General features: G+C 34.5%; 1 protein-coding gene across 1 annotated transcript; it reads left to right on the top strand.

Moving 5' to 3' along the window:
* Positions 823-6,996, top strand: LOC109349924 (myosin-11-like; the record flags this gene model as incomplete). Its single annotated transcript, XM_019590993.1, is given in 3 exon segments — positions 823-983; positions 1,149-3,838; positions 4,675-6,996. Coding segments are annotated over 3 exon segments (4,830 nt in total). The 3' UTR covers positions 6,721-6,996.

Raw genomic sequence — 15,912 nt, 5'->3', positions numbered from 1 at the left:
TATATATATATATATATGTGAATAAAAATAATAAATCACTATGATATTAATTATTAAAAGAAACCCCAACGTAATGGGGACACTTGCCTAGCTCCGTCACCGACCATATCACCTTCCGGGAAAATTCCCCAAGTTGTTGACGTAGCGCCAGATTACAGTTGTTTGCATCTGCTTCTAGTGGCTCTTTTTTTTCCTCTCTTTTTTTTAAACCTCTTTTTTATATGTTAATCATTCGGTCTTATATTAATTTTTTCGTTCTCAACAATTTAATTTCTAATAATCTATAACCGTGTAAAATACTATAGTTGACAAGTTTTCATAAAAAAGGTATTGGACTAGTAATTACGATCATTTAGGAGTTTAGGACGATAGTCTGAGAAGAAGAGCTAATATCTTATTTTGGTTCAGTGATGATGACAATAGCATCCATTTTATTTTAATATTTACCCTTTCTTCCCCTCTTTAATTTTCTAGATCATGCCCAACCTAATCCCATAATCCGTAATTGAACCTCACATATTCATTTTAAAGCTGGATGCCTGAATTTATCTGAGTTCTACAAAACATTAGTAGTTGCCTGTTTCAATGAACCCTTTATAAACCGGTCAAATCTATGCGACTATAAGTTATTTCTAATTTTTCCAGTTCTACCATATATATGGACTCCATAGGGTGAGGGCTTTGTGCAGTGAGACCTTTTTTTATATTTAGAATTTCCTTACAAGCAGAAATTATCTTCAAAAGTTAACATGCAAAAAATGTGTGTGCATCACAGTGCTCAAATACCACAGAATTTGTTAAATTTCAGTTCAAGACATCCTTGGATCAACATGTGGAGTAGATTATCTTGACTTGAAGCTTCTAAAAATTTGACGATCTGTAGAGGAAGATGGGGAAACATCACAGAAGAGAGTCTATAAAATCTTTGTTTGGAAGTCACATTGATCCTGATAAAGATGAGCAGCTCCGGGGAGCTAAAACAGGTAAAAATCTCTATCCATAATTTCACTTAGATGCACCATGACAGCAGGAATATGACATCAAGGAATATAATAACGAAGAATAATAACTTGGCATGATTTATGTTTATCATGTCACCTTATGATGTTCAAGCAAATGACATGCTTTTTCTCTACCTTTCCTTGCAGAAATTGATGACAAAGTGAAAAGGATGTTGAAACTTATTAAAGATGACAACCTTGAAGAGGATGGTACCCTGGCCGGACTTCCTAAGAAGGAACCACTTGTTGAACTGGTGGAGGATTTCCACAATGAATACCAATCACTTTATGCACAATATGATCATCTAACAGACCTGTTAAGGAAAGGGTTCAATGGCAAGCAAGAAAATGAGAGCTCTTCATCCAGCTCAGATTTGGATTCTTCTTCACAGGACGAAGGCAGCAAAAATGGACAGCTGGAAAATGAATCTCACAAGATAATTGATGACTTAAAGCAAGAACTTGAAATGGCGCACAAGGAATTTGCCGAGTTAAAGCAGACCTTGACAAGTACAGATGAAGAGAAAGAGAATCTAAGTTCAAAATATCTTGAGGCGTTGAGGAAGATAGAAGAAGCAGAGAAAATCAACATGGAGTTGAAAACTGATGCTGAAGCATTGAGTATTCAACAATCAAAAAATTTGGTTGAAAATGAAGAACTAAAGCAGCAACTTGACATTGCTGGTAAGATAGAAGCTGACTTGAGTCAAAAATTGGACGCCTTGAAGACAGAAAAAGACAGTTTGACTGTGGAGAAAGACACAGCTGTCCAACAGATTGACGAGGAAAAGAAGAATGCTGATAGCTTGAGAACCATGGTTGATCAACTGAAAGATGAAAAGCTAGCCATTGGGGAAGAATTACAAGCTTTTGCAGCGGAACATTCCATTCTGAAGCAGCAGCTGGAACTTGCAGAACAGCAACTGACTAATATAAGCCATGCTGTGAAACTAGCTGAGGAAGAAAATGAATCCTTAAAATTGAAAATTTCACAGGCTTCAGATGAGGTTCAACTGGCTCACAACAGAATACAAGAGCTTGAAGCTGAATCTAGTGAATTAAAGGAGAAGCTTGATGATAGAAACAAGGAAGTTTCAACCCTCACTCAGGTGCATGAAGGGTATCAGAATGAATCCTTGAGTAAAATTAAGGAACTAGAGGCACAAGGTGCAAAGCTGGAGCTGGAATTAGAATCACTGCAAAACCAGAAAAAAGACATGGAGGAGCAAATCAAGAGTAGCACAATTGAAGCAAGGGAACTTGGAGAACACAATTTGGGGATACAGAACCAAATTTCAGAACTTGAAACGAAGTCCAAAGAAAGAGAAGAGGAACTATCTGCTCTCTTGAAGAAACTTGAGGATAATGAGAATGATTCATTGTCTAAAGTAGCAGATTTGACATCTCAGATAAACAAGCTGCTCTCTGATAACAGCACACTACATGCTCAGAAAATTGAACTAGAAGAGCATATAATTTTTAAAAGCGACGAAGCATCAGCTCAAGTCAACAGCATTGCAGATGAGGTGAAAAGGTTGCAGCAGGAAGTTGATTCCTTACAACACCAGAAATCTGATTTGGAAGTTCAGTTTGTGGAAAAAGTCCAAGAAAATTCTGAGTATGCAATTCAAATGCAAACTCTGAAAGAGGAGGCTGACCAAAAAGCCCTGGAACAAGAGAGACTAACCGGGGACAGAGACAATTTAACCATTCAGATAAGGAATCTGGAATTAGAGATAAGCACTATAAAGAACCAGAAGAGTGAAGATGAAGAGCAAATAAAGGCTAACAGACACGAGATCAGTCATCTGAGACATGAGATGTTGGAGCTACAAGACAAAATTGCAGAGCTGGAGAAAATATCTGCAGAGAGAGATTCTGAGTTTTCTGCTCTCCATGATCAACTAAAAAAAGTAGAGGAGGAGGGCTCTGCTCAAATAGTAGCCTTCACTGAGCAAATAAAAGCTAACAATGATGAGATCAGTAATCTGAGACAGGAGAAGTTAGAGTTACAAGACAGAATAGCAGAACTTGATAAAAGATTAGCAGAGAGAGATTCTGAATTTTCTGTTCTCCAGGATCAACTCAAGAAAGCAGAGGAAGAGGGGTCAGCTCAAATAGCAGCCTTCACTGAGCAAATAAAAGCTAAAAGCGATGAGATCGGTCATGCGAGTCAGGAGAAGTTAGAGTTACAAGACAAAATAGCAGAGTTGGAGAAAAGATTAGCAGAGAGAGATTCCGAGTTTTCTGTTCTCCAGGATCAACTCAAGAAAGTAGAAGAAGAGGGCTCAGCTCAAATAGCATCCTTCACTGAGCAAATAAAAGCTAAAAGCGATGAAATCGGTCATGCAAGTCAGGAGAAGTTAGAGTTACAAGACAAAATAGCAGAGTTGGATAAAAGATTAGCAGAGAGAGATTCCGTGTTTTCTGTTCTCCAGGATCAACTCAAGAAAGTAGAAGAAGATGGCTCAGCTCAAATAGCAGCCTTCACTGAGCAAATAACAGCTAAAAGCGATGAGATCAATCACGCGAGTCAGGAGAAGTTAGAGTTACAAGACAAAATAGCAGAGTTGGAGAAAAGATTAGCAGAGAGAGATTCCGAGTTTTTTGTTCTCCAGGATCAACTCAAGAAAGTAGGAGAAGAGGGCTCAACTCAAATAGCAGCCTTTACTGAGCAAATAACAGCTAAAGGCCATGAGATTAGTCATTTGAGTCAGGAGAAGTTAGAGTTACATGACAAAATAGCAGAGTTGGAGAAAAGATTAGCAGAGAGAGATTCCGAGTTTTCTGTTCTCCGGGATCAACTCAAGAAAGTAGAAGAAGAGGGCTCAGCTCAAATAGCAGCCTTCACTGAACAAATAAAATCTAAAAGCGATGAGATCGGTCATGCGAGTCAGGAGAAGTTAGAGTTACAAGACAAAATAGCAGAGTTGGAGAAAAGATTAGCAGAGAGAGATTCCGAGTTTTTTGCTCTCCAGGATCAACTCAAGAAAGTAGAAGAAGAGGGCTCAACTCAAATAGCAGCCTTGACTGAGCAAATAACAGCTAAAGGCTATGAGATTAGTCATTTGAGTCAGGAGAAGTTAGAGTTACATGACAAAATACCAGAACTGGAGAAAAGATTAACAGAGAGAGATTCCGAGTTTTCTGTTCTCCAGGATCTACTCAAGAAAGCAGAGGAAGAGGGGTCAGCTCAAATAGCAGCCTTCACTGAACAAATAAAATCTAAAAGCGATGAGATCAGTCATGTGAGTCAGGAGAAGTTAGAGTTACAAGACGAAATAGCAGAATTGGAGAAAAGATTAGCAGAAAGAGATTCCGAATTTTCTGTTCTCCAGGATCAACTCAAGAAAGTAGAAGAAGAGGGCTCAACTCAAATAGCAGCCTTCACTGAGCAAATAACAGCTAAAAGCCATGAGATCAGTCATGTGAGTCAGGAGAAGTTAGTGTTACAAGATAAAATAGCAGAAGTGGAGAAAAGATTAGCAGAGAGAGATTCTGAGTTTTCTATTCTCCAGGATCAACTTAAAAAAGTAGAGGAAGAGGGCTCAACTCAAATAGCAGCCTTCATTGATCAAATAAACAATCTTCAACATGATTTGGTTTCCCTCCAAAATGAGAAACAGGATTTTGCACAAAACTCAAGAAAGTAGAAGAAGAGGGCTCAACTCAAATAGCAGCCTTCACTGAGCAAATAACAGCTAAAAGCCATGAGATCAGTCATGTGAGTCAGGAGAAGTTAGTGTTACAAGATAAAATAGCAGAAGTGGAGAAAAGATTAGCAGAGAGAGATTCTGAGTTTTCTATTCTCCAGGATCAACTTAAAAAAGTAGAGGAAGAGGGCTCAACTCAAATAGCAGCCTTCATTGATCAAATAAACAATCTTCAACATGATTTGGTTTCGCTCCAGAATGAGAAACAGGATTTAGCACAGCAGTGTGAAAGCCTGAAGTTGGAGGTGGATTCCATATACGGCCAGAAGACTGAAGTTGAAGAGCAAACAAAAGCGAAAGAGCACGAGAACAGTGATCTGAGAGAGGAAATTTTGGTATTTCTGGGAACAATTACTGCATTGGAGAAAACATTAGCAGAGAAAGAGGTTGAGATATCCAATTTAGAGGAAAAGCTTCATGAAAAAGAGAATGAGGCTTCAGAGAAAATAATTTCCTTCACAGCCCAAGTAAATAATCTGCAAGAAGAATTGATTTCCTTGCAGAAAAGATTAGCAGAAAGAGATTTTGAGTTTTCTGCTCTCCAGGATCAACTTAAAAAAGTAGAGGATGAGGGCTCAGCTCAAATAGCAGCCTTCACTGAGCAAATAAACAATCTTCAACATGATTTGGTTTCGCTCCAGAATGAGAAACAGGATTTAGCACAGCAGTGTGAAAGCCTGAAGTTGGAGGTGGATTCCATATGCAGCCAGAAGAGCGAAGTTGAAGAGCAAACAAAAGCTAAAGAGCTCGAGAAGAATGATCTGAGAGAAGAAATTTTAGGATTGCTGGGAACAATTACTGCACTGGAGAAAACATTAGCAGAGAAAGAGGTTGAGATCTCCAATTTACAGGAAAAGCTTCATGAAAAAGAGGATGAGGCTTCAGAGAAAATAATTGCCTTCACAGCCCAAGTAAATAATCTGCAAGAAGAATTGATTACATTGCAGAAAACTAAAGAAGAATTGGAGCATCATTGTGAAAAAGTTAGAGAAGGACATGCACAAAGCCTTGTAGCGGTAGAGAATGAAAAGAATGAGATAGCAAGCAGATCTGTGGAACATCAGAGAACATTGGAGGAACAACAAGATGCATACCAGAAGCTAAATGAAGAATATAAACAACTTGATAGTTGGTTTAAGGAATGCAAGGCAAATCTTCAAGTTGCAGAGAAGAGGATTGAAGAAATGAAAGAAGAGTTCCATATAGGTAGTGAGTCCAAAGATAAGATTGTAGTTAATTTGGAACATACAGTAGAAGAACTGAAAAGAGACTTAGAGGAGAAAGGATATGAAATCAGTACTCTGCTTGAGAAAGTCCGCATGCTTGAGGTTAAGCTTCGCCTGTCAAACCAGAAGCTCCGAGTCACCGAACAAGTACTGACCGAGAAGGAGGAGAGCTTCACAAAGACAGAAGAGAAGTTCCAGCAAGAACAGAGAGCACTTGAAGACAGGATTGCTACCTTGTCAGCAACAATTGCTGCTAACACTAAAGCTTTTCTGGAAATCATCTCTAATGTTAAAGAGACTGTTAACAGTGTATTGAGTGGCATAGAAACTGTTAGCTTTAAATTCTCTGATGACTTTAAAAACTATGAAACCTCTATCTCCAACATCTCACATGAGCTTCATGTTGCAAAAACCCGTGTCAGTGAGATCAATAAGGGAAAGGAGGAGTTAAAGAAAGAAAAACAGCATTTATTGGAGCAGCTGAAGGACAAGCATGAACAGCAATTGGCTTTGAGGGAGGTGGTTGAGAAGCTAGAGGCAAAGACAAGCAAGGAGGAATTAGAGAAGACGAATCTGACCGCAACTGTAGTTCAACTTAAGAAGACAGTTGGAGAACTAGAGAAAACAGTGAAAGAAAAAGATGATGGTATGACGGACTTGGTAGAGGAGAAGAGGGAAGCCATCAGGCAGCTATGTTTGTGGACTGATTATCATCTTGGTCGTTATGACTATCTCAAGGACATTCTATCGAAGACTCGCACAGGCCAAAGAGCAGCATAGAATTTTTGTTGCAGCTTGTGCAAAGAAAGAGGTATTGTTTGTGATTAGCTCACTTTTTTCATGTCAAATATTGTTTCCCCCTTTTCTCTTTTGAACATTTGTGTGTTTATAATTCATTTTGTTGCATATCAAGATTCAGGAGAATCATATTTTGTTCTTATTGTGAATTTGTATTGAAGAATCATATTGTGTAGTTTTCTTCAAAAAGAATTTGTTATCCGTAAATGTATTGGTACGCAAGTCCCCTGCTATCAAATATTCTTCATTATTTTTTCCCTTTGGAATGATTTTCTCACATTTCTTGTTTCTGGGTCCATGAAACTACCAAGGTTATCATATTTTACTTTGCTATTTCCATACCTGCACCGTTTTTCCTAGGAAAATGATTCTGTTGTTATTTTATTTTATGAAATTCCACTAGTAATGACAGTAAACTAGTGAGATGCTAAGAAATCCCTTCACAAAATCATCTAAGAATGTCATTGAAATTGATTGCTTTGAAAGTTTGTCTGCAAGTGATGCTAAATAAGTGAATCTTATCTGCAAGTCGAGTGTATGCTCATTATTCATGGAATTCTGTAAAATTCATTTTAGTGTGAAATAGTGGTATAGATGAGTTATTCAAAACTTGATTATGTTTGGGCTGATTTTTAGAATTAATGGAAAAGAAGATTTAAGAATTCTCTCACAAATGTATTTCATGATGATTAAGTTTTCCATTTTTATTCATTTCCTAAGAAAACCAACTTGCAAATAGATTGTAAATAAACGTAGATTGCAATATCTTTCAATCATACATGAACCATCTAGACTGAAGAATTTACTATTAAAATCTTGTTTGAATGTTAATCTGCTTATGCAGTTTTTGAATTTATATTGTATGCCATAGTTTACCAGATAGGTGCATACTATTATCAATGTGCATAAAGCTATTTCAGATGCAGTAAAGGAAGGAGGATAACACAAACTTAAAGAAGGAATTCTTAAAATGTACAGAAAACAAAAAAGTGTGCAAATATCATTTGTTTTAAATTGTTTTAATAGATAAATAATATTCATTTGATGAGAAAAAGTAAACGGATAAGTTTTGGTACAAAAAAGAAAGGGCAAATCATATAAAGAGATACTAAGTCATAGGGATTTATTAATAACTAATTAACTATATAACTTCAGGTGTCATACAATAATTTTATTTTTATATAGCCTTATCACATGATTTCAAAAGGATGGGGTAACTCCGACACTGAGCTCGAGTTTAAAGTTTAAACAATCTACAATCTCATGTCATACGCCAGTTTGGAATTTTGATATTCTCGTAGAGGACATTCCCGTATTTAAATTATGACATTTGCCAAAATTAAAAATATAATAATCATGATTTTAACTTTTTTTTTAAATCTCACTTCCCCATATAATCAAGAAGCATGTCTCTATGGTATGGTTGGTTCTTTCACAATGAGTATAAAATTAAGGGAGAGAGGCCATCTCTCGCTAGTACTTTGGTAGTTTATTGAAGTATTTCCTTTAGAGGGTTGAGAGTTTATTGTTAAGGCTTTTGGTTCAAGATCTTGGATTGGGGCACCATGTTGGTAATTTGCCTTTTTTGTTGAATCAATAAGGAGAAAGCCTTTGAGATGTGAGGAATGAGCTCCATCAACATTATTTGGGATCTTACATGAGCATATTGCTCATTGAGTCCCTTCAAGAACCTTATAACATAGTCTTGATCTTTGTACATCCTTGTATTAGTAAGAACTCCACAATTGCAGGGAGAGAGGCATTTCCCAATGGGTCGAAAATTATCAATTTCATCCCAAATTGTTTTTTGTTGGGTGAAGTAATCAGAAATTTCAAGATTGCCTTGGCTAAAATGATAGAATTCCTCTTGAAGCTCTGCAATACGAAAAATATCTCCTTGAGAGAATATGTCCCTCAAATCTCTCGAAGCTTCTGTAGGTGAGTTGATCTAGAGGATGGACTTCACTATGGACTATTATGCTGAATGTTGGATCCATGAAAGGACCATGTTGTTATGTCTTTTCCAGGGTCCATAGAGAATGTCATATGTGTCAGGTTGTGTTATGCATCCATCAAGGAACATGATCTTGTTATTGGATTCCAAGGCCATAGCTCTGGCCCAAGGATGATAATTCTTGCCTTTAGCAAATGGGTGACCAACACTAATGCTGAATTTTTGTTAGAGTGGAGGAAGAAAGGGTTGTAGGGGTTTGTATTAAAATATGCATAATCTGGATTTGCCATCTTGATGAGGAAGAAGGCAGAAGAGAAGAAGGTTGAGGCAATTGCTTTGAAGAGGATGAAGGATCAGAGCTTAATAAGCTCTGATACCATCTTGGTATCGTGAATTCATTCACAACGAAAAAGAAGAAAGAACTTGGAAGAATGAAAAGAAAGAGGAAATTATCTTGTTGTATTTCATGAAGAACCCAATGGGTTTATATACACCTACTTGCCAAAGAAGGAAAGGAACAAAACTGAAATAACTAACTTAACTACACTGAAGCCTAAAACAGAAAAGGAATGAAAAGACTATAACACCCTTATAACATGTTGGAACATGGTTTGTTGAAAACCATTAGTAAGAACTTTTGGGTGTGAAATCTAAAAAATTTCCATGTCACATAGAAAAGTTATAAAAAAAAGTCTCAAGTCTCACATTGGAGAAATGAGTAACATAGAAAAAATCTCATGTTATAAATAGAGGTTTTCTCCCCTCATTATAACCTGCCCCAAGTTGAATGCGCTTTCATTCAACTTTTTATTTCTTCCTCATATTTTCTGCCGATGCATTTCCTGCAAACATTTCCCCCTTTCTTTCTGTGGTACTAAGAATTGACACATGCGGCCAAATAGTGGGATTTTCGAGAACTGACACTGGTAGTCAGTATTGAGGGAAAATAATTGGCATGGGTAGCCAAATTCTGGGCATTTCGAGAACTGACACTGGTAGTCAGTATCGTGGGAAGAGAGTTGGCACAGGTAGCCATATTGTGGGTATTTAGAGAATTGACATAGGTAGCCATATTGTGGGTATTTCGAGAATTGACATTGTTAGCCATATTGTGGGAATTTTGAAAATTGACACTGGTAGCCATATTGTGGTGGGTGTATTCAAGATCGGTTCTTACAGTGCAGTAAGAATTCGATAACAGAGATCTGGACTTTTTTATCCTAGGCACGGCGTGGTTGATAGTCTGCTTGCACATTTTGGGCAGTGCCACAAAACGTCTTAAAGATAGCGACCTGGTTGTGGCTCAGTCAGTAAGTATTATTTCGTGTCATTTATAATTATTGCAAGCTACGATAACAATAATTAATTTTAAGACGTTTCTATTGCAACAACAATTTTAAGCCGTTTCTACTGCAACAATAATTTTAAGACGTTTCTATTGCAACAACAATTTTAAGACGTTTCTACTGCAATGACATTCGTAGATAATATTACTGGACTAAACAGCTATGACTTGAACAAACCATTTCGATTTGATGGGACAAATTTCAAACGTTAGCAACATAAGATGAAATTTTTCCTCACCATGAGAAAAGTTACACACGTTTTGAAAATCAATATCCTAATGCTGCTGGAGAGAGCTGAAAGAAGAAAGATAAACTAGCTATTAATATAGCTCTCTCGAATGAAAATGATTATTTTTATGAATTTCATTCTGAATGAGTTGTCAGATGATCTGTGTAATTACTACAACTCATATATGTCTGCCAAATTAATTTGGTATGCACTTGAGAAATAAAAAAATATGATATTGAGGAAGTTAAGATAAAAAAAAATATATGACGTTACCACTATCTCAAGTATCATATAACTGATGATAAATCAGTAGAGTCTCAGTCCAATGAGATAAAGAGAATTGCTCATGAAATTATTTATGAAGGTATGTCCCTAGAGTTTTAAACTCGCAAGTAGAACCTATGAATGTATATTCATTGGGTATGTTGTAAATAACAAGGCGTACAGGTTTTACAACCTTAACACAAAAGTGATCATTGACTCTAACGATGTTGGCTTAAATGAAGAGAAATTGCTTTTTAAATTGAGGAATAGTGGGGGCACATCAACTAGTCACATACTTATGGTTAAATATAATGATTGAAAATGAAAGGTTGAAATAAAACCTAGAAGAAGTAAGAGATTAATAATTGTGTATAAACCTGATTATATGGTCTATATATTGGAGGATAATCCATCAACTTTCCAAGAAGTTTTGATTTCTTTGGACGTTGATTTGTGGCGAGAAGCCATAAATGATGAGATGAAATATCTAGAGTCGAACAAGAGATAGACTATGTTAGCTCAATCCACTGTGGAAGTTGAGATATAGCATTAGCAACAGCTAATGAAGACGTAAGTTAGTTGATAAGCTTGTTTGTAGAGATTCTCCTATGGGAAAAACCGATTTCAGATATGTTGGTCCATTGCGATAGTACCGCAGCTATTGCAAAAATTGAGAACCACTTTTATAACGGTAAGAAACGACAAATCCGTCGTAAGCACAGTATCATTAGAGATCATGTACGCACTGAGAATAACTTAGCAGATCCTTTGACGAAAGGACTAGCTAGAGAGAAAGTCCACAATACTTCTAAGAATATGGGACTATTGCCCTTAGAACGAGTATCACTCATGATGGTAACCCGACCTAACTGACTAGAGATCCCAAGAAATAGGTTCAATGGGTAATAACAAGTTGTGAAGTGATATGAGAATGAACATGCTATAAAATTATGAGAAGCATGATTCATGCAGCATATGTAAGGATGAGCTAAATTCTTAATGAGATCTATACTCCAATTGGAGTGGAGTACATAGGCTACATGAGTACTCTTGATAGACTCACCTATGTGAATGTGGAAGTGGGACCACTTCTTATGAAATTTTGGGGCGTAAATTTATAGAGTGCTCACTATACTGGGATAGACGTGCATGACCTTTAACGCACATACTTTACAGAATATATCTTTAGAAAGGTTGTGTGTGGTTTGATGTTGGAGATAGAGTTCAAGACTATGAGTCACTCTAGTAAAATCTGGATCTTATTCACTATGTAAAGGTTCAAGTCGCATGACACATTTGTTTATGCACAATCTTATTGAGAGCACAAATATTCTCAGAAATCGTTTTTTAATTTCAAGTGGGGGATTGTTGGAACATGGATTGTTGAAAACCATTAGTGGGAACTTTTGAGTGTGAAATCTAAAAAATTCTCAAGTCCCACATAGAAAAGTTTTGAAAAAAAACCAAGTCTCAAGTCCCACATTGGAGAGATGAGGAACATGGAAAAAATCTCATGTTATAAATAGAGGTTTTCTCCCCTCATTATAACTTGCCTCAAGTTCAATGCGTTTTCATTCAACTTTTTCTTTCTCTCTCATATTTTTCGCCGATGCATTTCCAGCAAACTTCTCCCCCTTTCTTTCTGTGACACTAAGAATTGGCACAGACAGCCAAATTGTGGGAATTTCGAGAACTAACACTGGTAGTCAGTATTGAGGGAAAAGAATTTGCACGGGTAGCCAAATTCTGGGCATTTCGAGAATTAACATTGATAGTCAGTATCGTGGGAATAGAATTGGCATGGGTAACCATATTGTGGGTATTTAGAGAATTGGCACGGGTAGCCATATTGTGGGTATTTAGAGAATTGGCACAGGTAGCCATATTGTGGATATTTCGAAAATTGACATTGTTAGTCATATTGTGTGAATTTCGAGAAGTGACACTAGTAGCCATATTGTGGTAGGTGTATTCGAGATCGGTTCTTACAGTGGGTGTATTCGAGATTGGTCCCGACAATTTTACACGACATTTTTATCCCCTAAAAATTGAGAAGCTCCAAATTGCTTCTGTTTAAGGATTAAACGTATACAGGAAACTACAACATTTTCAAAATTTCAAAATATTGAATACATTTAGGGTGTGTTTGTTTTGACCATTTTCTGTTTTCATTTTCAATGAAATCAGAAAATGGGGGTGAAAACATGTTTGCTGTGTTGTTTTCATTTCATATTTTTGAAAACATGAGCTTCATTTCCGTAAATTTTGAAAATGAAAAAACATCATTTCAAATATTTTCAATAATAAGACAATTACATTTTATTGAAAATTTTAAGACTTTTATTACTCCATTCGATCTATATCTTTTGATGTTTTAACATTTTCATGTTATTCCAAATCTTTTGATATTTTGAAAACTCAATATACATTTATATTTTACTTTCCAATTATACCCTTATTTATTACTAATATTTTCTCCACATGTTTCTTCATTTCATTTTTAATCCAATTTTTTATGTATATTAAATGTGACTATTTTAGTCAAATTTTATTGAAGTTTAACTTAATTTAATATTTTTTGAAACTATGTGCATAACCTTAAACATCAAAAGATATGGAATAAGGGGAATATTATTTTCAATTACTCTCTTCACTAATCAACAAAATGCTGAAATCAATTGACGAGGGCCTCCCTTGTCTTTACTATCACACATCTTCATAATAAAAATTATTTCTTTATCTCTCAACATAATAACTTTTCTTCGTCTCTCTTATGATATTGTTGAGATAGTTCGATGATGGTTATGATAATATCATGATTTTTGGATGAAAATTGACGCTTCTTGATGTTACTGCAACCTTAATTAAATAGTATAACACTTATACGTTAGTAATTTATTTTAATTTTACTTTTTTTGGAGAGCATCTGCAACTGCATGATGTTCATTATGACTTTTCACACGCTTTTGTAATATCAAATGACCAATTCCAACAACTAAAAATGTTCAACTTATTATTGACATAAAATACATTAGAAAAAATGTAATTATCAAATATGTAGACATTCTATAAAATCATTGGTTTGACTACTTTAGTGATTAAAATTTAGAATTGGATTCATTACAAGAGTAATTATCCTAGTTTATAAAGTTTAGGGTGCACAGTTATGAAAATGAAAATGATAATAACAAACATATTTTCAGGAAATGAAAACATGGAAATGAAAATTGTTTCTTAAAAATAAAAATAGGAAATAGAAATAGAAAATATTTCTTGAAACCAAACACGGTTCATATTTTCTACTTTTCCATCTTTAAACATTTCCCATGAAAGTAATATTTTTTGGAATGAAAATTAGTTGTTCATATTTTGGACCTCATTAATATAAAATTCCTAAGACATATGCTTCAGAAATTATACATTTGCTCTTATGATACCATTTTAGGTGTGAGGATAACTAGTTCATCTAGGTAAGTGGCTGTTGGTGGATCATTAATCAATAATCATTGATCAGCCATTAAGATAATAAGAGCAGTCATGGTGTCCCTAATTGTAATTGTATTATGATGGCTTAAATTGAGTTTGGTCATTTAGTTAGCCAACATATTATCTTACTTGGAAGATAAGAAAAAAATTAGTTTAGTTAAAATTATAATTATTAAATATTTTTTGGTTAATTATATTTTCTGACACATAAAATAACTCAAATGAATGAAACAATATAGGTGAACCCTTGAAAGATATGTTTCAACCCCTTAAACGGAGTTAGTACAATAGTGTTAAGTCTCATTATATAGGCATATATCGTACAACGTTAAAGTTATTAAGAAATGCAGTCGTGCCCCTAAAAAAATTAATATCTTTGATTTAAACAAAAATAATAATGAGAATAAGCTAAAAAACAAATGATTTTAGAGAATCTTTCTAATTTATAAATGAATAAACAGATAATCAACGCATTATTTTTGTTTTTATAGTTTCTCAGTTTCTCTGATGTATTCTCATATATTTAGGATGTGTTAGGATGTGTTTGGATAAGTAATTCAATTAAAAATTTATTGCTAAATTATCTTTAAATAAGCTAAAAATATGTTTTTTTAAGAGACTTAATAAAATAATTTTAAAAAAATCAGACTCATCAGTTTATAGTCTTATAAATTCTTCTAAAAAATAAACCAAACTCTAATTCTGTTAGAAAAATGATATATCAAACTATAAATACTTATAGATACGTAATATCTGTTACAATGTTGCACTCTTCATATTAGTGATTAGCTTAGAAATAACATATGTCACAATCATAATATAGAAAACAATCTATAGAGTGCTTTTGTAAGAGAATTAATCTATTGCTATTTTTTAACTAAGAAACTGAGTTTTGGGTTCTCTTATTTTTTATAAACTCATAATCGAAGTTTTATTCTAAACAAAGTGTATGATGCATTTTCTGTGTCAATCTTAATAATAAGAAATTAATCATTTTATGATTGCCCAATCGTACATTCCAACAAATATTCTTAGTAGAAACTAAACATTAACTTTTGATCTTGTATAATACTTGAAGATCTAACAAAATCATGCTCAATTAAATTGACCTTTTGTTTGTTGTAAGATGCATTTTCCATCAAACATGGTTCATGATAAACTATTTACTTCTTTATTTTTTAAGTGTAACCTATATGCATTATTTATGTAAAGATTTATATATATTATCAATAACTATATCATCTATTATTTATTTGTATTACTTTCTTGAAAAATCAATAATGATTAAAAATGAATGGTGAACTGATAACATATAAAACTCTTACACCGTCAACACATTTATTTTTCTATATTTTTTAAGGCTATTCATTTTGGAAACATTCTTTCTTGAACAATAGTTATCCTACACTAGATGGAGTTAATCCCTCTCGATCAACATAAGACCATTATATGCAGCAAAGGTCTCCCTACCAAGAATAACTACGTTTTCATAGACTCAACTACCGTAGTAAAGTAGAACAACAACCACCAATAATTGATCTACATACTGGCAAGTAAAAAATATTTTTACCATTAAACCTAATTTTATAGTTTAAAAAATGAGAGATATGCACAACAATGCATATTTTTTCAAATTTTTGGTTTAGTCACTTCAGCATGAAATATTACATTCTATCTTAAGATTTACGTATATGTAAAAATATTATTGAAGGTATCCCTAATAAGGCATATGGGTATAAGAATTAATCTTTCACTAACCGGAGAATACTATGAAGAATGGAACGTATATAATTATCTTACGCTATTAGGTACTAATTGTATTTTGATTAGTACTTTGAACAAGATTAATTTCACACAGATTTTTTTTTATAATACTTGGTCCATTAAAACAAAAA

Source organism: Lupinus angustifolius, chromosome LG06 (assembly GCF_001865875.1).
Source record: "Lupinus angustifolius cultivar Tanjil chromosome LG06, LupAngTanjil_v1.0, whole genome shotgun sequence".
Classification (NCBI taxonomy): domain Eukaryota; kingdom Viridiplantae; phylum Streptophyta; class Magnoliopsida; order Fabales; family Fabaceae; genus Lupinus; species Lupinus angustifolius.
Note: the sequence above shows the minus strand (reverse complement) of the source record. Positions and strands in the feature narration are given on the sequence as shown.